Source organism: Manihot esculenta, chromosome 18, assembly GCF_001659605.2.
Source record: "Manihot esculenta cultivar AM560-2 chromosome 18, M.esculenta_v8, whole genome shotgun sequence".
Lineage (NCBI taxonomy): Eukaryota > Viridiplantae > Streptophyta > Magnoliopsida > Malpighiales > Euphorbiaceae > Manihot > Manihot esculenta.
The window spans coordinates 4132242-4157254 of record NC_035178.2 but is presented as its reverse complement, the minus strand read 5'-3'; the positions used below and the strand labels follow the sequence as shown (position 1 = coordinate 4157254).

At 34.8% G+C, this 25013-nt stretch overlaps 2 protein-coding genes across 9 annotated transcripts; one reads left to right on the top strand and one right to left on the bottom strand.

The window, feature by feature from the left end:
- The first annotated feature begins 865 nt into the window (after window positions 1–865).
- LOC110607029 (serine carboxypeptidase-like 17) lies at window positions 866–3987 on the top strand. Its single transcript, XM_021746074.2, has 14 exons — window positions 866–1102; window positions 1183–1328; window positions 1462–1538; window positions 1907–2029; window positions 2107–2209; window positions 2298–2335; window positions 2442–2543; window positions 2636–2722; window positions 2810–2962; window positions 3074–3145; window positions 3231–3349; window positions 3431–3544; window positions 3664–3709; window positions 3780–3987. The coding sequence occupies exons 1-14, from the start codon at window positions 978–980 to the stop codon at window positions 3861–3863; spliced, it is 1389 nt and encodes a 462-aa protein (XP_021601766.1). The 5' UTR covers window positions 866–977; the 3' UTR covers window positions 3864–3987.
- Window positions 3988–4111: 124 nt separating this feature from the next.
- On the bottom strand, window positions 4112–23947 carry LOC110607028 (calcium-transporting ATPase 3, endoplasmic reticulum-type). 8 transcript variants are annotated; one of them, XM_021746069.2, is made up of 34 exons: window positions 23756–23945; window positions 23582–23632; window positions 23422–23455; window positions 22641–22658; window positions 22265–22401; window positions 21238–21312; window positions 21018–21063; window positions 20278–20337; window positions 20095–20175; window positions 16930–17015; window positions 16374–16475; window positions 16020–16073; window positions 15670–15771; window positions 15025–15083; window positions 14469–14613; window positions 13853–13960; window positions 13251–13403; window positions 12971–13075; window positions 12567–12763; window positions 11621–11732; window positions 11270–11368; window positions 11029–11174; window positions 10795–10852; window positions 9922–10014; window positions 9192–9242; window positions 8609–8740; window positions 8232–8333; window positions 6773–6827; window positions 6583–6668; window positions 5844–5992; window positions 5636–5741; window positions 5463–5516; window positions 4822–4870; window positions 4112–4531 (listed from the first exon to the last, which is right to left on the bottom strand). In XM_021746069.2, the coding sequence occupies exons 1-34, from the start codon at window positions 23786–23788 to the stop codon at window positions 4464–4466; spliced, it is 3006 nt and encodes a 1001-aa protein (XP_021601761.1). In that variant the 5' UTR covers window positions 23789–23945; the 3' UTR covers window positions 4112–4463. The 8 variants fall into 8 exon arrangements, with proteins under 8 accessions (XP_021601761.1, XP_021601764.1, XP_043809489.1 ...); XM_021746072.2 differs by having other exon boundaries at window positions 15670–15761; window positions 16037–16073; XM_043953554.1 differs by lacking the exon at window positions 5463–5516 and having other exon boundaries at window positions 23756–23946.
- Between the last annotated feature and the right edge of the window lie 1066 nt (window positions 23948–25013).

The following is a 25013-nucleotide window of genomic DNA, read 5'->3' as shown; positions in this document are numbered from 1 at the left end:
TCACTCTTTTCGTTATTTTTCTATAAAATATTTTTATTATATTATTTTATGTGAATCAAATAAAATCTAAGTCAGTTAAATTGATACGTCTCTTATGAATCAGCTTGCAGAGAATGAAAAGAACATCCATTTCTGAATGCACAAAGACATCTATTACTTACAGACAAAAGAGAAATTTTCAACTTTTATGTTTGATTGGTCTAAAACGTCTCTTTTTGGACATTTTATGGTATTCTGCTGGATGCATCTGCTTGTTCTTTTCTGGTGAGGATGATACGCAGGGCTGCAAACATCTTAGTCGCTCAACAACAGGAAGTTCCCAATGCAGAAAAAAAAATTGCTATTTTTCTTATATGAGATCTTCAAACAAATCCTACTTCTTCATTTTATTACAGCACAGCTACAAGCAACAAGATCCTTTTTTTTTTTTTCTTCTCTAGCTTTGTGTAACACATAGTTCAATATTAAATGATTCTAGGAAACTATTCACTTACTATAGAATTAAGATATTTTTTGAAATTTAAGTGAACGCGTTTATTATCTGATTAAGTTGTGAGCGAGAATGAAGGTCGATGAGATTGAATATCGGAATTTTTATGGTGCTCTACTTGTGATTTTCTGTCACATCCTTGACACAGACATTTACCTAATTGAATCAATTTCAACATATTTCAAAGCAATTAATGGACTATGAGATAAATTTGAAGAGTATTAATTTTGATTATTCAATATCTCTTGGTTGATCTTTATTGTCTCTTTTCGGAGAGGACTGAGACAGCAGCAGAAAATATTTGTCAATGAAAGATTTGTCATTATATTCATTATCATTTTTCTACTGCTTAGTCATTGTTGTCAATTTGCCATCTTCCAAGAAGCCATACAATACAAATACATGAAACAAAACGTTATCTCCACTCAATACCCACTTCATATTCTTATCAGAATATTAGAATTAGCTAAGTGCACGACCAGAATCAATGGAAAATCTGTGCATTCTTTTCATTCTGTTGCTACAGATTGGATCAGGGATTGCTGCTTCTCACTTCACTGTAAAGTATATTCCAGGGTTTCAGGGGCCACTTCCCTTTGAGCTGCAAACTGGGTGAGTTTCATTTGAGAGAATCATTTGATAATTAGTCTAATCAGCTGAAAATTAATTGCATGCACATGATTTTTTGTCAGATATATTGGCGTGGATGAATCAGAAGATGTACAGCTGTTCTACTACTTCATTAAGTCACAGAGGAATCCTAAAGAAGACCCTATCTTGCTTTGGCTAACCGGTGGCCCTGGCTGCTCTGCGTTGTCTGCTCTTCTTTATGAAATTGGTAAGATACCCAGCAGAAGCAGATGAGACTAACCTGAGCTCTTAATTATCTCTTAGAATTTTGCTAATTGAGCAATCGCCAACTCGTTTGAGCCCACTTCTTATGGTGCAACGAATTTCTGCATCTTTGGTAGGTCCAGTCACTTTTGAGGTGGTGGAATACAATGGGAGCTTACCGACACTGGTCCTGAACCCACATTCATGGACACAGGTGATGATTTAGTAGGGAAATACGTTTGGTATTTGGCTCGATCAAACTCCATTCAGACGAATTTGAATAATATAATTGAGTTTGACATATTTAAATATAAAAATTAATATTTAGAACGAGTTTGAATTTTATGGGTTGTGTATTAATTAAATAATTAACTAAATATAAAATATATATTTATGATAAATATTTATCAATATTTATATATATATATATATATATATATATATATATATATATATATTCTAATTTTAAAAATACAATTTAAATTATTTTTTTGGAAATATTTAGCGAGTTAGAACTTTTTTATTATTATTATTATTATTTAATTTTCTTTTAACATGAATTTTTGGTAAGTAATTTTTCAGGTGGCCAGCATAATATTCATGGATTTGCCTGCTGGCACTGGATTTTCCTATGCAAAAACCGAACTAGCTTCCCATTCAACTGACTTGATTCAAGTTCGCCAAGCAGATCAATTTCTTAGAAAGGTAATTAGTTGAGCTACTCATAATTTTCATTATTGTTATTACGGAATTTAATTTTTTTCTTTTTGGCTATTATATAGTGGCTAGTGGATCATCCAGAATTCCTGTCGAACCCAGTCTATATCGCAGGGGACTCCTACTCTGGGATTACCATTCCGGCTATAACTCAACAGCTCTTACATGGTAAAATATTGGCAAGTCAAATATGTCATGCTGTCAACTTTACATTGTCTGAAATAATCAATTATCTTGCTTTTCGATGGTCATGCAGGGAATGAAGAGGGTATGGACCCACCCATAAATGTGAAGGTCAGTACAAAAGAGTATTTATTCTAGAAAACTTATTTTCTTGTGTTCCTGCTGCTATTTAGAAATTAGAATTACCAATGAGATAGTGAGTTATGGACGCTTTCAGGGATATATTGTAGGGAACGGTGCCACAGATCCAAGTTTTGATGCCAACTCAAAGATCCCATTTGCCCATGGAATGGGTCTTATTTCTGATGAACTCTATGAGGTGATTTGCATCCTTGCAAATTCATTAGTAATCTCTAAAAGAAATAGATGGTATTATGTCTAACACTCTAACTAGTTAACAACTTGTTCCAGGCATTAAAGAGAAGTTGTGGAGAAGAATATGTGAATATAGACCCCAACAATACTGAATGCTTGAAGCATATGCAGGACTTCAACGAGGTACATATAATTCGGATGGTAATATCACCTCTTTATATTCAGAATGTGACGAGAGTTGACGCATGGCTACTATAATGGTGTTTTCAGGGTCTTTATGGGATTTTTCCTAATCACATCTTGGAACCCATTTGTGGTTTTGCTTCCCCAAAACCCTTTCAGATATTTGGTACAGGATTTCTCGGTGACAACTCTCAAGACATACTCCAAATCGATCCATTTGTTCCTACAATTGGCTGTCGTGTAACTTCACAATTAATGATAAATCCAATTTTATGTTCTACTAATAAAGCAACAACCTCTTCTCTGAGTGGTAGTTCATTATAATTTTAAGCTTTGTTTTGATTCCCACAGAGTTATGCGTATCTGCTTTCTTCTATTTGGACAGATGATAAGAATGTTCGCAAAGCACTTCATATACGAGAGGTACGAGTCTGAAAATTGAAAGATATTTACTTCCAAAAGTAGAGTAGATTAGCGAAAGAACGATTCAGAACTCTGTTGAGTGCAGGGAACTGTAACGAAATGGCAGCGATGCAACTACGGAATATCTTATACAGTCGACATTCCAAGCAGTCTTAAGTATCATTTATCCCTTAGCAAGAAAGGATACCGCTCATTAATCTATAGGTTCGACTATTTTTAGTTGGTTCATTTTACCTTAAAGGTTCTTATGGTTGGATTATATCATCTCTCAATAATTTGGAACAGCGGCGATCATGATATGGTTGTGCCGTTCTTGGGAACTCAAGCATGGATTAGATCTCTAAACTATTCGATTCTTGATGATTGGAGACCATGGATAGTTGATTGGCAAATTGCAGGGTAAGCTCTGAACTTGAAATCTTAATGCTTATAATCTATGTTTTGATGTTTCTGTTCTTGTCCTTCCGCATTTGAATAAGAAAACTAATGGGCGTGTCATGGATATTTGAATTGAATAGGTACACAAGGACTTACTCTAATCGGATGACATTTGCAACTGTTAAGGTAATCAAATTCTCCATTTCCTAAGTATTATTTACAAGTTTCTCATAAAAATTGTCTGATAAATGTATAGGGTGCGGGGCACACAGCGCCAGAATACAAGCCTGCAGAATGTTTAGCAATGTTCAAAAGGTGGATAAATCAGGTGCCTTTGTAATATGTGCATCAGAAGCCCTAGTAAGGAAATAACGGCCACCAATTAATAGTAATACAAACCTTGGGAGGCAATGTCAGAATAGCAAGCCATTTCTTAAATAATATTCAATCTCAACATTTCTGCATTCTGTTCTTAAAATGATGTGGATCAATGCAATTTGATGGTGTGCCTACAGCTTTCAAAATTAACAGCAAATAACAAAATGCAGAGATGTGCAGTAAAAACAGTAAAAGAAGGATCAGAAAAAATTAACCAGAAAAATGATACCACTCTTTTGAGTTTGTACAATATAAATATGAAAATAAATAATACGTGTATTTTCGAGGTCCATATAGAAAAAGAATAATAGCAAAGTTCCAGTATAACCAGGACTCTTGCCTTTCTCATACAACATTAAAGGGCGCCTATAATCAGGTCGGTAATTAGCTCAAGTGAGATCAGAATTTGTGCAGGGTACCACAGATAATTTCCATCTTCGCAGATGAACAAAGGCAAAGAGAGAGCATACCTCCGATGTTTGTGCTTCCATTGATGTATTATCTTTTGTCTTTTCTAAGTATTGAGTGTCCGGCAAAAATTTAATCACATGAGACTTCCTGCTTACTTGTCTCGCAATTCCCTCTTTGGAAGTAAATCAGGCCTTCTGAATCTGAATCTCAACCTCATGCCTATAGAGAAGCAAACAGGCAGTAAATAATCATTGTATTCGCCATATATTTTGCAGACTTTCTTAATTTCCAGATTTCAAATGTGCGTGAATTAAGATCATATTCATGCATTTATGTATCATGGAATGCTTGGCTTGTATGTCTCCCTAAACAACACATACACATTTCTGAACCAGAATGACCTTTTCATTACATGGCATACGTCCCAATATTAGATTTGCCCAGCAAACAGAAAATGGGACTTGGCTTTCTCAGAAAATGTCAAGGAAGGTCAGTACAAAGAACATTACCATTCAAATTTCTTGAGAAGAACTTCAGGATTTCATCAATAATTATAACCTACAAAAAAAAAAAAAAAACAAAATATTAGAAACACAAGAGTAGAAAAAGAACAAATTTACATAACTTTTAGCTGTCACTTTGTGCCTAACAACTAACAAGGGAAGGGGAAGGAAAGAAGCTGCTAACTCTCACCAGCAGAGCATTCAGGAAAGTGTAAAGCATTATACAAGGCACTTCATGTTATCCAGAAAGAAACAAAAAAATCAGAAGTTGGGATTGCCATGAGAATGCAATGTATAGAGAAAATCACAATGTATAGAGAAAATCACAATTGAAATCTAGCCCAACTCATGTCTACTTCAATCTAAGAAGCCAAGTGAAGTGGGGAAGCTTTGAAAGATTAGAAAAACCAAACGAATATTAATGGGAAGGGCACCATCTGAACATGAACCAATAATCATTGCTTTTACTAGATTAGCAAGAACTGGAAACCACTTGAGTGGAGCAAGGCTACTAAGGTAAAAATATTTACAACTAAAGTCTTCTTGAAAAAAGATATTGCACCAAATAAAATAACTGAATCATGAATGATAATATCCAAATTAATTGACAATTTAGTAAGCTGCGAGGGTGAAGATTCACTTCATACAGGGAATGAAAGATATAGAACAACAGTCCACTCAGCCCAAGACAATGGTGTTACCTGCAACAATATATTTCATCTTTCAACAAGTGCCTCATGACAGTGGGTAAAGTATTTCTCAAGAGAAATAGTAAACAAGATGAAAGAAAAAGGAAAAAGGAAAAAGGAAAACAACTTACAGAGAACAGAACAGAGAGTGGATGCACATACAGAATTAGTATGTGAAACAGCATAGTCAGGATGATGGACGCAACAAGCCATAAATTACTCCAGGGAGGGATAACACTAAGAAATGGGACAAAAATCCATTGAAAGTCAAACACAAATTTAATGGCATCTGAAAAGGCATTAAATATGCAGGAATTCTCAATCAAAGATGGCACTCACAAAAGTGATTGATTTTCACTGAGATTGTTCAAAGCATTAAACATCTCAACAACGACAAGCACAGTCATGGCGACTGTTGACGGATGTTTATCCTCAAATATGCTGCATGGGTAAGTAGGCTCCCTTGTAGAGCAAGAGTCAAAATTCATCTGCAATAAATGAAGGATTACAAACTCTGAAAATGGGACGACATGGACATGGATAACAGCACAAGTGGAATGTAATTTCAGGCTAATACTAAAAGGCAAAGCTCAGTGCCTTCATACTAAATGAAAACCGAGTATCTCCACCATTGCAATCTATTAGGAAAATAAATTACGGGGCAGGAAAAGGGCTCAAAAAACAAAACAGAAAACAATACAGAGGGAATCCAAGTTCCAGTTTGACAGCAACATGAATTTAGAAGATGAACTACTGATGTTAATTAGCCAAGCCTCGACGAATAACACAAAAACCAAGGTCCTATGCTCTCACAACCAAAATATTTTAATTCAACCAAAAATCAAAAAGTGAATGAACCATCCTATAAAAAATATCTAGTTATTTGAGTCCTACTACTGGAATGCCTTAAGGGACAATAATAATTGTTTAAATATCCTCCAATGAGGGCTGAAGTCAGATAAGAGTTAGGTTATGCCGTTATTCCCACGTAAGAACCCTTTTTTATCACAGTTAGGACTTTTGCCCATATTCTCTCATCACAAAAGACTCATTAATGCCATTTAAAATTAAATCTCACCAATTCGCTGTATGGTAGTTTGGGACCACTATCACAATATACAAACCACCACACAAAACCTGCAACCGTTGCAAGGCCAACATAAGCTGCATCAACCAGATATTATGTCAAACCTTGGGAATTAGGAAAAAAAAAAAAAAATCACTAGAAATGATCCGCACAGTAGCCAATGTGAAGCATGCATTATTACCTCCAATTACCAAATAACGAAAAAACAACCACCCACTAACGACTGCTTCATTCACCTGTAAATCAAATTGATATAAATGTCATCCACAGTAAAACAGATACAAAAGCTTGCAATAATTTATTGTAGAAAGAATTCAATACAGTAGTCTTCCTTTTGTAATATAATCGGCTCCAATCGGAGTTCAAACTCAAAATCTATCAGTCCTGAAGACGACTCCAGTACCGATGAGCTAAGTTAAGCAATTGACTAGTATCATCATAGTCAGGATGATGGAAGCAACAAGCCATAGATTAGTCCAGGGATGGATATCACTAGGAAAAGGGAGAAACATTGCAGCTTTTGTCTAGACAATCAATTGACTACTAAGATAGGTTTTTAAGAGAAATGGCTGGTGCCTGGTGTTGGTGAAAGCATGAGTTTAACTAATTTGGAATAGAAATTTTTTATTTTATTCACTCATAATAAATACACTTATATATACAACTCAAATACCTAAAGAAAAGAATAAATCTTTAAAATTATGCTAACCAATGTAGGATATACAGGTATTTACATCTCATTCTACAACACTCCATCTCAAGTTGGAACATGGAAGCCACATCAATTCCAACACTTCATAATTATGTAGCAGCTATCAAAAAAAGGTTTCGAAGGCTTCCATTACTGTTATATACGTGAAATAACAGCTGAAGAAAATATGCAGATCAGCTGTTACTCATGAGGTGCTCTTTACTTTGGATCAGAGGGGAAAACTTGTCTTTCTAGTTTCCAGGGTTCCTCTTTCCCCTTTTTTTCTCAAATTTCCATCTCAAGATTTTCATCTTTTACAATCCTTCACTTCTTAAATTAAGATCATTGATTACTGAAGATTTATTTGGTGGTAGTAAGATTAGTTCTTTACTATCTACAAAGTTGTTTTAGTTCTAAAATAATTAATACCAATGATGCCTAAGAATGATGGATTTAGTCTTTATCTTATGCATTCATGCTCATCATTTAGTGGCGTATCTTAGCACTTAGCTTCACTTCTTAAATATCAATTTATTTCATGAAGATCCCAAACTTTTCTAAAAGATTTGTGTAGCAGTAGGCCATTATCATTACATTATAGATTACATACTAGTTTCTATTACCTACAGCCATGACCACAATTTAAATAGGCGGATGAGAGAAAGAGTGGCTAGCTATGTGTTAAGAAGGCAATGTATAAATTGCATCAGCACATTTCATCATCATAAAGTTTCTAGCTCCTTCAACTTCATGCACATGACTATCTTAATACAAGAAAATTTTTCAGGCAACATATCATTACACAAATTAAGTCCAACCTTAAATCTGTCTCCTGCTATCCATCTAACGTTATTTACTTGTTTAGGGGTTGCTGTGCAGAAGGCAGGATTGTTGGAAACTCTTTGCAAAAAGAAGACAAATAATACTCTTCAAAGCATTAGAGCAATACCTTGCGAGGTTTAGACTTCATCACATCAGAATCTTGCTTGTTAAAACCAATAGCAGTGGCAGGCAATCCATCAGTAACCAAATTAACCCAGAGCAACTGGACCTGCACGTAGTAAGAAATTGTGAAACCCTGTATTTGAACTACTTGAATTTTAGGTTTCAAAGAAATTAACACAGGTAATTTACAGAAGGATCACTTTTTTGAAGAATTCGTAATGTTTCCCATCAACACCAGGAAGACAGGAATGGGCGTAATATAAAAGGCAAAAAGTTTATTCAAATTTCAAAACATACAGGGCTTTTGTACTCGTAATAATAAAGACAGATATTATATAATAAGCTATTTTAATTTACTTCATGAAATAGTTATGAACTCACAGGAGCCAAGGTATCAGGTATTCCAAGTACAGCTGCAACAAAAATACAAACAACTTCACCGATATTTGAAGAGATCATATATCTGATGAATTGCTTCGTGTTATTGTATATAGCCCTTCCCTCTGCAACTGCCTGCATAGAATACACCTCCAGTTGAACTCTCTCATCACCTTCACTTTTGCTAAATCAATTGTATTATCATGTTATCATGTTTTCCCAGGAAAATATAAGATCAGGTTCATAATATAGAACAATCTTCCATCTAAAACACTCTTGAAATCAAATATGTTGCTATGATCGAAGGAGTGCTGTTCCAACCTTATAGACTCAACAAGTGATGCACATGAACTACATGGGTAGGTTATTCAATCCAATGGCCAGATGGTAACTTTGTCTATTGAAAACCAAAAAAAAAGGCATAACTCTAATAATAAGCAGATGCAGATCTCCCCTTTGTATAAGTGAGCAAACATAATGCATTTTTTGAAACAATATCCAAAACACACTGAGAAATGACAAGAGAAGAGAGAAAGAGAGAGAGAGAGTGAAACAACAGTTAATAATTGTGGAGAGATAACCGTACCGCAACTATAGAAGCAAAATTATCATCGGCCAAAACCATATCAGAAGCACTCTGGAGATGCAAGGATACAGATCATTAGAACATGAATGGAATATACATTATTAATTAAATGTAGGAGCATTACACAATTAAAGTGAAATTAGACAACCAGTCAATATAATGGATAAACAGTGAGCTAGGTGAACAATTTTCCTCCTCTATAGTGTATTGAGAATATAAGATTTTCTACATACTTAAGAAGATATGAAGTTGACATATGCTAGAGCACTTATACTAGCATAGAGCTTGTTTTTTAAATCAGGAACGGATGGGAAAAAGACAAATTAAATGTTATGATGAAGATGAAGTATGAACATATGAACAATACAGTGATACAAAACCAAGAAGTAGAAAGAGAGTACAGTATACTTTGCAAAATAAGGAAGCTCCATGCTAGCACAAGTGCTGTAGAACCAGGACTCTTTATCTCCTAAATGAACTCTTTGTCTCAAACAACAATCAGAGTAAACTCAACTCTAATGATCTACGAGTCATATATCTGGATATCTACAAGCATGAGTGATGTAACTTCATAATCGTACTTTTTTGTGCATGTCAAATTAAAGTAAAGGAAATAATCAACAATTAATAAAAACATGATTTACAATCATTAAACAACCTAAAAATCTGTAAGCATGCTACATAATGAACATCGGTTCCAGTGCTCCTGAAGAGGCCCAATTATCAATACCTTTGCAACTGCTGTTCCAGACCCCATGGCAATTCCTATATCTGCTTTCTTTAGGGCTGGTGCATCATTAACACCATCACCAGTCATTGCCACCTAACAATTTCACATTATGAGCGTCAATATGTTTGACAAGGAACAATAATAATACAGATACAAAAAGATAAAGTAACAAATGGAGAAGATACTATTGTCTCATAATAAAAACATACACATGTAAACACAAAAAATACTACAAAGTCTAATGATTCAACTTTAGATCACCTTATTAGGTGATATGTGAATTTCCTGGATCAAACCAATACACAAAAATCATTTGACAACTAGCCCTCTGTTAGACTTCTGGTCTAATATCAAGTCCACGGGCACTGTAGGGTGAAATCAGCTGTTGAAGAATATACCAGTGGGGCTTTGTTGGTTTTCCTGCCTTTCCCTTTGTTACCTATTGTAACAGAATGGTGAAGGCTCCGTAGAAAGAACCTTCCAATCTCTAAAGGTTAAGGAACTCAGCCCTTTTAATCAAAATAATCCTTGTGTTTTGTGCTCGTACAAATTCTAAAAATGACAATACTCTGTAAACCAAATAAGCCCTCATATATTAAATTTCCTGAAACCCATAATGTACAAATTTTAATGTTTTACACATCCTTCTTTTATGTAGACCCCACTTGTCAGGTTAATGATCAAATTTTTTCAAAACAATTTTTTTAATCCTACATAAATATTACTTTTTACTTTAAATTCATACTTTACTAGCTTCCATTTCAAAAGACAACATGGGAGAAAAAAACAAATGGATTCCTCTAATAATAATGTAGAATCTTTTTGCTAGCATTCATGAAAGCAAACATTCTGAGATAAAAACACAAGAAATACCACTTCATTTTGATTTTGTAAGGCCTCCACTAGCATCCTTTTATGAGCAGGTTCAACCCTAAGAAATTAACAAAAGATGTTGATGTCAACTAAATGAATTTGTAAAATCCAGCAAAAGAACAACTTGAATTTAGATGAGAAACATAAGTTAAAGCATGAGTTAAGGAGATGGCATAACTAATCTAAGCAATGCTGGAACTGTGCAGAAAGGGATATTAGCATATATTGCCCTACCTGGTAAATAGTGCCATACGTTGCAAAGCCAGTGTTTGCTGCAATGAAGGGAGTTCGTCAAATTCTGAAGCAGTATATGAACGTCCCACAAAATCTTCCAAGTGATCAAAAGCACCAATCTTTCTACAAAGCGATTCAGCTGTTGACTGAAGCAGTGACTCATGTTAAAAGACAACTATAAAGAAGGTTAAAAGATAACCCAAAATAGAAACATAAAATGCACATCACCAAATTAATTTACCTTGTTGTCCCCAGTAACAACTATAACTCGTATACCAGCAGTCATGCATGAAAGCATAGCATTTCTCACTTCCTCTCTTGGTGGATCAAGCATTCCAACCTTTGATTGATGTAAAAAAAACGAAAAACCAAACCCCATGTCAGCAGCGGAATGAGCAGGAGGAAACCTTCAAACACTAAATACAAACATTAAGGATCAAACTGACGGTCAGATTCGCACTCAAGTGTGCATAAAAGACAGTTTAGAAGAGACCAAACTGCAAGTAAGATATAAATGCATAATATGAATATGAACAAACTGCAATTAAGATACTGCTAGAGTTGAGCATTCCATTTTGAACAGAAAGCATACCAACCCAATAAATGTAAGGTCCTTCTCATCGTCAAAGGAAAGGCTCTGTCGGCCCACGGGCATCTGTTTCATGGCTAAAGCCAGACATCTTAATGTTTCTTTCCCTGCAAAACTGACAATAAACAAGGGTGTTTCTGATGAAAAGAACAATTTCATATTTCAAGTAAAACCACCAAAATATGCAGTTTGAGAGAGTGCAGAAATTAGGCCTAGAAGCAGTTTCACTAGTAGTTAAAAGTCACCTAATATATATATATATAAAATTCGACCAACTAAATGGGACAAAAATTTCAAACATTGCATAATAAAACCACCTTGGTGGAAGCAACTTTAGGTCTAAAGCATTGGAGGATGATTAATATCTAGAGAAGCTGCAGGAAGACAGATATAGGGCATTTGCAGATACAAAGATCTAATAGCAGTAACAGGTGAATAGGACATGACGTACATGGAAAGCAATGCTGGGAAATGGTATCAATTCCCTTCAAATATAATCTACACAATCCTGAGAAGAGACCACCACCCAAATGAGTTCTTGAACCAGCCATCTCACAAATAGGCCTAGCCTGATCGATACCCCCATCACTGACCCAGGATCCCTGATCCAATATTAAATGAACTCTGCCCACCTCATGTCCAAGACATGAAGTTTATCTGGCTGCTCGGCAGCCTCTCTCAAGTCTCAAGACCCTGGCTCCCTCCCCCCTCTCGGCTACAGGTAACCACTAACTATTGTCTCTGTGAACCATTCAGAATTTGAAAACATAAGCAAATGAAAGAAAATGGGGCTACATATCACAAATTGAATCTCCAGAAGTGAAGCATCTTCTTTTGCACAACAAAAATTTACCAGACCACCTCAAGAATTAATAAAGAAAGAAAAAGGTAGAGGTAACATTCTCTACAACTATAACATGGGAGACATTAAGTCTACTGCAATTCTAACCTGTGGAATTTCGATTCTATCTCATCTCTGATAGCAGCAGACAGAGGAACAGTGTAACCATCATCATTACAAAGGATGTTGGAACATCTATAGAGGATACTCTCTGGAGCACCTTTTGAAAACATAATCTCAGTCTGCTTCCGACTACATAAGACACTCATCATTTTCCGATCACGAGAGAATTCCAATACGGAAACCTATAGAGCATCAAAATGATTAGTTATAACAAAAAAAATTTATGTTCACTTACTCCACTGAACATAAAGTTACTATTATAGCAGTTGCAAGTAAATCCTCTCCAAAAATCCTCTGGGTCACAATTAGGACTTGGGTTATGCCTATGGAGAGGAACATATTGCACCACAAAGGCCAAAAGAAAGAGAATCCAACTTCTGAAAGCAAACCTTTTTGAATTGGTTTTCCCAGTAGTGGTTGCAGTAAGAGGCACGTTCATGCTTGCTCAGCATATGCAGTGCAGAAGGCATAGAGTCAAAACCAGGGATCCCAACCTGGAAAGAGGCAGACAAGCATGTTCACACACTAAATTACATTTGCCAAAAGAAAGAAGTGGGTTGGGTGAAAGGGGGGAGGAAGAGGATAGGAGAGAGAGAGGGAGAATGAAGAAGATAAAGATCATATGCTGATTAGTATATGGCTTTATAAGGCCAAGTCATACAAAGCAACCTTCTCAGCCAGAACGCGCAATGCTACTTCAGTTGATTCCCCAATCTTTTCGTAATTTCCTTTATCTGGATTATACTGTAAGACAGACTCATTGCAAAGAGCTGAACACATTGCCACGTGAAGCAGACAAGGTAACTGAGCTGGAAAATCAAGCTGCCAAAAAAAAAAAAATATTATCGCAAAGTTAGAATGCAGTCACTGAAGGAATTATTAACAGTAGCCTACATCCGGTCATTCTCTGGAAGAGTAAGCTTTCAAGGGTTGTTCTTGTTTTTTTGAAAGACATTGCATCATGACAGCATATGGTACGTGACTGCCACTGCATTTTAGGTTTTGGAGGTGGTAAATAGACCAAGGGTGCAATCTTTCAAGTTTGTAATTGGTAATGTTTATAATTGCTACCATTATATGGACTGCTTACAGTGGTGGTATTGTTACTGATGGTCCAAGTACTATTTTTTTCCCTCATGGTCATGTTTTTAATTGGATTTTTGAGACTTTATGGATTAAATGATTGAGTTGTTCATAAGGCCAAGAAACTAACTTAAACAACACACCATGAACTAAATATGCTCAACCCCACAATCTAACAAGTCAAATACCCGTATCCCACTGCTGTCAAAAATTATGCCTTCTGGAGCATATGTTGTCCCACTGACATTGTATTCAGCAATCATAGGACGATGATGAAGAGAATTTACAACACATATCTGCGAAGAAAGTAGCAGACAAATTATATCATAAAAGAAAAATCAAATGCCAAAAATAGAGCTGCTGGCAAAGATGCTTTAATTAAATGCAGTAAGTAGTGACACTGACAAAACAGCATGATCAATGATGTCAATTCTCCTTTCATCAAGTGTCAAATACATCAGAATTCTCTTATACTTTTGTCTTTGATATTTATATGTTAAAATAATGAGTGCAACTTTTTAAGAAGTAAATGGATATCTTCATAAGACAGCAAAAAGACAAGTATGGTGGCCAAAAAGGAATATTTCCTCAATCTACCACATAACTGACAGAAGTTTTTGAAATTTCCAGTCACGGATAATGCAACGAATAAAGTTAATGCTCAACAACATAATTTTGACTTGTTTAGACATCATTATCAACCCAAGAATGAAAATACAACTAAATCTATATGAGCATTGCCCATGTGGAAGATTAACTTAAGAATGTATGACCAAAACATGAAATTTATCACCAGATGGTCACCTTTGAGACAGACATCATATTAGTTGTCAATGTTCCAGTCTTGTCACTGCAAATCACTGTTGTGCAGCCTAGAGTCTCTACTGATGGCAAAGAACGTACAATGGCATTCAAACGAGCCATGCGCTTTGTTCCAAGGGCCAAACACCTAGAATAGATAAAAATATACAGGAAGCAAACATTTAGGAACCAAGATTACAATTTGAGATGATGCTGACAAAAACAACCTGAAGGAACTAGCCATTAAAATGAAATTTTAATAAAAAGATAATATATTATGAGGAATTTTGCATTTTTGTACTTTAATATCATGTAGCCATTTCCATGTTCAAGTGCATAAATTAAGCTACTTAATAAATCACCATAGAAACATGGAAAAATGATGCTCCTTTGTAACTGACATCCAGTCTACATCTTTGAAGTTCCAATTCAATCTCTCAACTTATTTAGGTTAGAACTGTTTTGGGCACCTCATAACATATTAGGCACAGGAGCAATGTCAATGTCCTTGGAAAGAACTTTAACATCTAGAATTTAATGAAAATTTTTGGGCGCTCACGTTGTAACAACAGCAGGAAGCCCTTCAGGAATTGCTGCAACTGCAAGAGCAACTGCAATCTAGGTAGGCACAACAAAGTAATTCAAAGTTAATAACACTAACAACAATGGTAGTACTGATAATAATGATATCATCAGCAGCAGAAGCAGTAGCAATTAGAAGATAGAAGTTTGTGCTGGGGTGGACAGAAGATTGGAATAATAATTAGGCACTGAAACATGACCGCGGACAAAAAAGGAAAATGGACCCAGGAGAGCTTAGCATTAGTCAGCCAGGGTTCCAATAACTTCTGCATGAAAAACCTAAAACAATATGATGCTAAATAATTATATCAACAAATAGAGTGTAGGTTATATACTTTAACACCACAGGTAAGTCCGAAAAGGCTTTACAAAAAGTGAAAGAACTAGGTAGTATTCTAAGCTTTAAAAAAATCGCTACCATATGAAAGATCACCAAACCTTGTGAGCTTTGCTTTACTTATTTTCTGCTAGATGACATACAAATGCGGAATTAGATAAGCTTTGCATTGTGTAACAAAGGACCTCAAGAAAGAATACAATTAGTGAAAATAATTCAAAGCCACTAACAGCTTATATTCCAAATGAATGTAATAGAAAGGATCTCATCTCCAGAACACAATACCTTGAAATAGTGGATTGCACCTCGCAAGAACCCACCATGGGAAGGATCACGAAAGTGACCTATGTTTACAATCCACACCAGTACACAAATACCTGCAATAACCTAAATTCAAAGAAACATTAAAATACATTTTTATAGTAACTTAGATTTAAGAGATGCAACCAGTTTAACTTTATACTAGCAAGGAAGGAAAGCTCCTCATATGTTCAACAGGATAGAGTGCATAATTTTGACAATCTTAGAGGCAACAGGAATCAGACACTATTAAAGAGTATAATAAGGAGCTATTCGTAAGCTTGTCCCAGAAGAAGCACACAAAATGAGTGGGATGATAGACGCTTAGCAATAACCTTAGCCAAAAAAGTACCAAATTCATCCAACTTCTTCTTCAATGGTGTTGCTTCCTGCAAAAGTGGTACAAACAAATATGTAAGAAAGCTGTTATTACAAACATTCAGATACGGTTTACACGTATGTATGGTAAAATCTGGAGTAAAATCTGACAAGTATGTATGGTAACAATTTGCCAATACCAAAGTCCCTTAAAATGCTTCAGGGAATTATATTAACATTTGAAGCAAGTTTAATGGATGAAAATTGGATATAAAAGGTAAGGGTATAAATTAAATTGAAAAAAAAAGAGTAATGTGTACGCTTTGCAGACTGAACATGTAATAAAAAATTAAAGAACTAAAAACCCTTACATCATCTGTTTGCAGCATAGAATCACGTATGCTGCCCATTGCAGTGTTGGCACCAACTCCAACAACAACAGCTCTTGCTCGACCAGCAACCACTACAGTACCCTGGTAGTCAAAATACATGGAAAACCTTGTTTATTGTGATGTGCTGTAAAATATTATAGCATTTACAATATGGCTTCTATCTTTGAAATTAATTTACTCAAACATCCACAAAGTTGTTACAAACAAGCTCTTCCTTCCTCTCCATTAAAGTTGAATGCATTTAAACCACCCACTCAACTAAACATATAGTTCCACCCCACTCAACTGGTTTCACAACACCTTCAGAGCATTTTAATTTTAGTTATTAGTCTCTTCCTTGTGACAAAGGAGTCCAATTTTTTACATGTTTAATGTCCAGACTTACTTCATAGTAGTAATCATACTCTTCTCATCTCACAAACCAACATGCTAGATGGCATACAAAACAAATGTCTTGGAGGGCAAACAATTTGATTCGTTATGTAAGGTTGATTGAAGCTAGTTCAGAAATGCAATAAGAGAATACAATTATTACCGAAAATAGAATATTCGTCTTGTCTTGGTATACAGCATTTATTGCAGTTGTGGGCTCGAGTTCCTTTTCCACAGAACAGCTCTCACCTATCATTATCACCAAACAGCATCATTTAGTTTGGTACCCAAACAGATCATGCACCTGCTTATGCCAATCATCAACGAGAATCCCCAAAACCCAAATTCAAAAAAGTCAGAAATAAATATCACTAAAAACAGTTTCATGTGCAAAGAAAAACACAGATAGATGCGGCAGCATTTCTTTGAGCCTTCATCTGCACGAAATACATACTACTGCCATTTAAGATGGATGTTCTGTTTACACCAGAAAAGAGTCTCCACGAGAGTACAATATGTAGGGTTACAAGATGAATACAGGGTGTACAACCCACTCCATACAAGAAATGCTAGGGAATAAAAAGTATGAGTCAGTCCATATAAGAGTAACCATGTAGTGTATGGCCAACCATGTGAAGTGTATGAGCATGACACAGTCCAGACACAAATGACTAGAGGAGTGCAAGATGCATGGTCAATTCCACATCAGAGTCATCAGTGAATGGAATATTATTTAAGGCATAGCAGGCCTAGGGCCAGCTTATCAACATGGATGAGTTCTGCAACATCATAGAGGCACATGCTTTGTTGTCTCAAACACATAAATGTTCTGAGGTGCAAGGCATGAGAAAAAAACAGCTCCCTAGACTCTGTCATCTAAATCCCTTGCCAATAATGTTGAAAACAATAATCACAACTTCATTATGCCAGAATCCAGTGTCAACATGTTGCAAATGCGGTCACTATCGCCAAAAAAGTCACAAAATCTAACCAAACCACCACAACTGGAGTTGCCAGCTGTCAATCCTTCCATTTCTGGCATCCATGCACCTCAAATCTCTCTCATTCTATCCCATTTCAACTCTTTTCTGATTTCTTCTCCTCCCTTCCTTTGCCTCTGTTTCTGGTTTTCTTTTGCCCTTTCAAATTACAATGAAAAACATTTGTTCAGTTCCCCCTCCTTGGTTCTGTTTACTTTTTCCAACAATCTATGCATATATAGAAACTGATGTATTTCCATGTTCCCCCTCCCTCAGCTCTTGTTTTCTTTATTAATATTTCATACAGTAATACTGAAACTAATACAATATTGTTCCATTACCACGTATTCCTTCAAATTTTTCTCCTGAGGTGGCCATGTCTCAAGAAATTTAGTTCAAGTCATTACACTTTGAAACTGACCTTTCCCAACTAAAGAAATATGTATTGAAAACTGGAGTCTATATGAGCTACAATTTTCTAGAATTACTGAACTAAAATATTTATGCAATTTAAAAAGGATAATTTTAATATTTACAAATTGAAATGTCAAAATAAGAGGCCATGTGAGTTTAACCTTTTCTTAAACCCAATCCAAGAAACATGGTAAATAAATTATTTTTGTCCTTATTAATATCAATACAATTAACGTGAGTGAACATTATAAATTATAACTTGTTTCCCAAAAAAACTTTTTTTTTTAGGAAAGATAAAAAAAACTTACAGAACCATATTTCTGTGAATCTGGCAGCAAATATATCAATAGATTTTTTTTGCTCATGTCCAAGTAGAAGTAATACCAAACAAACTGTTGATATTTTTGACAGATCCGGTCCAAGTCTGCATGTGGTAAGGGCCCTGAGCCTTGAAATGGGACTTAATTGAGTTTGTTGTGGTGACCTTCTCCAAAATACCCTTAGGCGTTTTGGATTGGGCTCCACTTAACTTATATACTCCTCATTTCTTTTTCTACTAACGTTGTATTTCCCACTTCTCTAACACTCCCCTCAAGTCCAATGGGCCTGACCCAGTTGTGACTTGCCTTCATTTTTTGTCATCCTGAACTATGTTCTTTGAGTCTCAGAGGCTCAGGTCTCTCTTCTTATAATTGTCTGGGTTTGTACTCTTATTAAACCTCAAAAACCATAGGGCTTTCAATATTTTGAACTACGTCTTCCTCGTTGAGCCTCCATTCTTGGACTTCAGGTATTGGGCCTTAGTCTTTAATATGTTTGGGTCTTCCTCGTCGAGCCTTTATCCTTGGGCTTCAGATCTTAGGCGACAGGTCTTGAATATTTTTGTAGATCTAGCTCGTAATTGCCAGCCCAACCTGCCAGGAGCCAGGAATTTTCATAGACCTTGAATCTTCATGCCGTGAGGCTATTAGACTCTGATACTATGAAGAATTTTGAAAGGAATTTTTTATTCTATTTTAATTGTATTGATCAGATCTTTACAAAGTTTGAGTATTTATACACAAAAAACAACTTAATTCAGGAACATTTACAACATATCTAATTAGGAATATCTACAATAGAAGTAAAAAATAAAATCCCTTAATCAAGCATAATTAGGATCCCAAATTTGAATGTAGGAACCTTCTACAATAACTATCTTTCTAACATTGTAGCTCAAAACCAAACGAAATGAAGGGAATGAATTTGCACAATTGACCCCAACACCCCAACTAGGTTGGGAATGAGGCTAAACTGAGTAGAGTACAGAATATGGTAATAAAAAATCTCCACGAACTAAGTAACATGTAAAAGAAAGCTTGCAACTCAAATTCTTGAACACGATGTTTAGATAGGAGGAAAATAAGGAGTAAAGAAATATTTGGGAGGAAAATAATTTTATTTTCCATTCAATTTTTGTTTGGATAAGAGGAAAATAGGAGGAGGGGAAATCAATTTTATAATCCATTTTCATTCTCTCCAAATTGGAGGCTAAGTGGGTGGAATGGTATTTAAATTACAAAAATATCTCAATATTGATTACACTCTTTTGAATATTTAGTGTAAAATTGTAATGTTACTATTTAAAAAATAACTTCCCTTCCAATATTTTCCTCCCAATATCCAAACAAACCTATAAAGAATTATCTCCTTCTCTAATTATTACCTTCTTTTATTTTCCTGTCCTTATTTCCCTTTCTCCCATCCAAACTTATAGTAAAAGGAAGGCCACATTCACATGCATATTCAACTAAAATTTTGAAAACAAAAACCCACATGAGTTAATTTAGAAAGCTTGCAGTTGCTTTGCCTCTATTCTACAACAATTCAGCTAGAAAATATTATTCATATTGAATAAGTTAAATTGTAATATCCATAATAAAATGCAGATGTACCAGTAAGGATCGCTTGATCAACACGTAACTGATCACTCAGCATCTCAATCATTCTCATGTCAGCTGGAACCTTGCTTCCCACTATTTTAGGCCACAAAATCTAAAGTCAAATTCTCTAAGATGATGTTTTATGATAATAATCTTTCAACCAATTATAAAAATCTAGAAACATTATTGACTTACCACTGACTTCCACAATATCACCTGGAACAAGATCTGTTGCTGGAAGTATGGAAAAGCAACCTGTAATCAAAAGTTTCAGGTGGAATGAGAGCAATAAATAAATAATACAATACTTTTAGGAGTTTGTTATATTATCTCTGAAATAGTAGCTAAATATATTATAGTACAACTAATATACTGGCTTCTGTGAACTACAAGCCCAGATGCAGAAATCTAGTGTTTCTTTTTCTCATTTTCAGTAGAAGGAACTACAATGGGAATGTCCTGAAAAATTTTTCCTTGGCCATTTAAATAAAATATACAGAAAAGTAAAATTTCACAAGCGTTTTGCATTTTGGGTGAAGAAGGCAACCAAGTCAAGAATAGAAGCCTAAAACTAAAGAACTCAACCACAGGGCAACTATTACTTTGTTTTTCTTTCTTCATCTTAGAAAGAAAATCAACCAGAAAAAGGAGAGGAGAAATTTTCACAGAGCTATCACATGACACTGCAACAAAATAGATGGATAGCAATTACTAAACCTGCATTTATTTCACTCTTTCTTAGCAGATGACTTGAACTTAAACCCTAGAGAAATCATATCCACCCTGGCACCCTCAAAACAGCTTTAAGAATATCTCTACTGGAAGTTAATATTTCATACTACTGACAAAAAAGTTCACACCAACAGAAAAGGAATTCATCACGAAAAATTAGCTTCACAGTTCACGATCATCTGGAATATATACTTTGGCTTTACCATTTCGAAGCACAGTTGCAATATCAGCTTGGTAGGCACGCAGTTCCTACAAGAAACAATAGTCACAATGAAATAATGTGCAAGCTAAAACCATCAGCATTCCAGAACCTACATATGCATTTCTTATCTTCTACCACGCAAGAAAAGCAAGATGTAATTCATTAATGTTAAAAATATTTTTGCAAGTGTTTAGGTAAGCTATTAGAAGTCCATAACTTACTTCAAGAGCCCTCTCAGCATTGGTTTCTGTAATTACCCCTACTGCAGCATTAGCAGCTAAAATCAATAGGATAACCTGCACAGGTCATGTAATCAGCCTAAAAGAGATATTAACTATTAAAATCATTGAGCATATGCCAAGCCTGCAGAAATGGAGATCTAAGCAACAAAGACACTTCTACATGGAAATTATTATGCGTGCCCAGAAAACAGAAAAATACAAGAGGTAGATAGAAACTCCAAAATGCATATTAATATCGCATCAAATCATTTGTCCTATCACTAACACATTATAGCACATCCATATGCCATAACAACCTTAAAGGGGAAAAAAATATACCATAGCAACAAGAAAGCCTCAATACCAAATTAGTTGAGGTCAGCTGTGTGTATCATTGTTCCCCATTTAGCTCTATTAAGACACCAAGTCCACATCAATATCCAAAACTTGAAAATCCTTTGATACCACTTCCCCCTATGTTATCTTAGGTCTTCCCTTTCCCTTCTAACTTATCCCACTTCCATATTACGGCATTTGATGCCTGATGATGGACATGACCAAACCATCTCATTTGACCCTCTCTCATATTAAAACACACTCATAACATTTAAGGGAAAAAAAATCAAAAGAAGAAGTGTCAATTTTAAGCCCATGACCAACTGCCTGCCCATTTTAAGCTGGAACAGCGCTCAGTTATTGGGTCAATGCACCTATCTAACTAATGTAGAACCAATGGTGTAATGCAGAACAAGGGTGAGAAACAAATTCTGTTGAAAAACTGATTATCAACTTTATTAATTCTCAACTGTCAATAATAGCATAAGAAAAGTCTCACTAATGATAAAATACCTACACATAGGTAGTTACACTGTATCACTACTCCTAATACAGGACATCCATACATTTAAGCATCTAGAGACCTAAAAAGAAAATTAATTTGAAAGAACTTATAAAATATTGTCCTTGCTTATTCACAAAACAATAATGAGAATCAGCATAGTCGAGTAGAAAAGATATCATATCTTACAAAAGGCTCCAAAAATGCTGTTATTCCAGTCTCTCCATTAATCAGAGCCAAAATGAAAGAAACAATGGCAGCAGCAATTAATATCTTAACGAGCAAATCATCAAACTGTTTCAGGACCAATTTCCAGAAGGGAGTCCCTGCATTGAGTAAGAATGAAAATCATAAGATTTTAGAAATTATTGCAATAAATAATACTCAACGCAAAAGTTAGCACAAAAGAAAAAATGAAAGCAATGGGAAGTAGCTAAGTAACCAGGGTAAAACACAATATGTTAGCTTAATATATGATATGGCATAACATAAAGGCATGATTCAATGTGCTTGAGAAAGAGACAGAGGGAGAGAAAGGGATGAGAGGCATATGCCATGTACTTACTTTTCTCTTCAGGCAGCACTGCGGACCAAGAGTTAAGCATAGTGCCGAAGGATAAACAGACATGAGGGTGAAAAGGAAGAAGTTAAGATATGCATAAGAAATTATTGATTAACAGTAACAAAAGCAATCGGTATAAGGTCGAGATGACATCAAAATGAAGTACTTCCGAATTTGACATTAAGTGCACAAGAAGAATTAAAGATCCAAAGTAATCACAGCTTGAAAACAACAGAATATACAAGAAACTCATTATTTGCGATGTAAAAAGAAAAATTAAAACATAAATGAAAGATAAAGAACTAAAGCAGACATAGGAAGAAGTCAGCATATAAGGACATCAGTTAACCATCATTGAGAGCTCTCAACAGCCAGCATTAATCTCTTGGAAATGATGACTTGATATGTGCATGTGTGCCTGCATTACAGCAGTGACCTTACCTCCACAATTAAAAATCCAGGAAGCGACAGCCTCAATTTTAAATAAATGCCTACAGCATAGCACATAATTCTAATCTAAAGCCCTCACAAGCACAGAAGGGCCTGAACCCAATATGAATATTATGGGCATGGCACGCAGAAAAACAGGTGTTAATACAATTACAATACTACATTAAACCACGTGATCAGCTTAAGCAGAAGTAAAATGAATATAAATCATATGTGTATTAGCTTTTTTGTTTTCCTATGCACTCTAGACAAGGAAGATAATCCTAGCCTATAATCTAAAAAAATGAAAGCTCAAGTAAATAACAACAGATGTTCAGGAAAGACAATATCATACCATTTTTACCATGAATTTTCGCATTAAGAACTACCTGCAAGCAACGACTCGTAAGTTAAGCTCGAAACCAAATGCCCAAATCACTCAAGCCAACTCCACTTGTTATATCATACCATAAAAGCAGCTCAGCTTCTAAAAAACAAAACAAAATTATTCATACCTGAGAATCACTAAGCCCCTTATTAGGGTCCACACTAAAGAAATCCAAAACCTGCCCAAGAAAAAAAAAAAGCAAAAGCATTAATCACGTTAAGTAGCTTCTCAACAACTCGAGCACTTAAAAGTCGAAATTGATCGAATTCCGCAAGTAAATGCAGCGAGGGAAGACAATTACCTCGGCAACGGATCTGGCGTAGGCGTCTTCCATTGCAGCAATTAAGAAATGGTAAAGTGTTGTGAAAAAACTGAATTTACGATCTTAACAGTAGCGTTTTTCCATTTGGTTTTGCAGCGACACTGGTATTGGTTTTCGTTAGATCTAACTATGTGGGTGTTTCAGTTTCGGAAAGAGAAACGTTGAGCTCAAGAGAAGGGACACTGGGCCTTAGGTTTTAATTTAACAAAATTTTCCGGAATCAATCTAGCCTGAGCCCATAGACGTTGGTGGCTTTAGCTTGAAGCTGAAGCTGATTTTGTTTCCCTATTGGACCGGGCCTTCTTCTTCGGGCCTTGTCCCTCACTTACTCGTGGGAACATTCCTGAAATCAGTATTTTCAAACACAAGTATTCCTATTTCGAGGTTGAAATAGCAAGTTATGAGAAATTATTTTTACAACATTTAATTAACTACTATCAAAACAGTTAATACTTACCAAAATTCTAATATTATTTTATTTTATTTTATTTTTATAAACATTTATTTTTTCACTAACAAATAAAATAAATATTTATTTTCATTTTAATTCACTTTATTTACATTTTATTTCATCATTAGACTAAAAACTTTAAACAATTCACTTAACAGCAGTTTTACTATGCAAAAAAATAATGTAGATATTACTAAAAGCTTCCATTTTAAATTTTTTTTTTCTTAAAAAAAGTCGGATATAATTGCAAGTGAAAATATATGTATATCAGATCAACAAATAATTTTCCAATGTTCATTACATCACGTTTCGATCATTTAAGTATGTGATTTCTAGAAATTTTATTTCTAATAAAAAATTAAAATATTATATAAAAGAAATTATCATCACCAATAAATTAGTCCTTTGTAGAGTTTTTTTTTTTTTAACACTTCATTGAAAAAAGTCTACAATTATTTTATATTTACTTTATTATCTTCATTTTATTGTACTAAAACCACGAATGCAACCAACCATCTCATCAAACTTATATTTTATTTATGAGACACGAACAAAAAATTTTTATTTTTATAATAAAAATTTGATTAAAATAGAGAGAAATCAATAAAAAATAAAAAATAAAAAAAGACAACGGATCATGCCATTAACTTGATCATAAAAAAGTATATAGCTAATGAATACCTCTCTTGACCTGATCAGAAATACATATTTTTTTCGTAATCTATTTTTATTAGAATATGATTTATTATAAATTTAAATTATATAAATTAATTTTATTTAATTCTT

Bases quoted from the DNA above. Each gene is read 5' to 3' on its own strand.
- LOC110607029 (XM_021746074.2), top strand. From the start codon at position 978: ATGGAAAATCTGTGCATTCTTTTCATTCTGTTGCTACAGATTGGATCA. The intron at 1,103-1,182 runs GTGAGTTTCATT...ATTTTTTGTCAG, and splicing joins CCCTTTGAGCTGCAAACTGG to ATATATTGGCGTGGATGAAT. The intron at 3,545-3,663 runs GTAAGCTCTGAA...TGAATTGAATAG, and splicing joins GTTGATTGGCAAATTGCAGG to GTACACAAGGACTTACTCTA.
- LOC110607028 (XM_021746069.2), bottom strand. From the start codon at position 23,788: ATGGAAGACGCCTACGCCAGATCCGTTGCCGAG. The intron at 17,016-20,094 runs GTACATCTGCAT...TGATAATGATAG, and splicing joins TGATCAAGCGATCCTTACTG to GTGAGAGCTGTTCTGTGGAA. The intron at 11,175-11,269 runs GTAAATTAATTT...TCACTGCTTCAG, and splicing joins TTGTTACTGGGGACAACAAG to TCAACAGCTGAATCGCTTTG.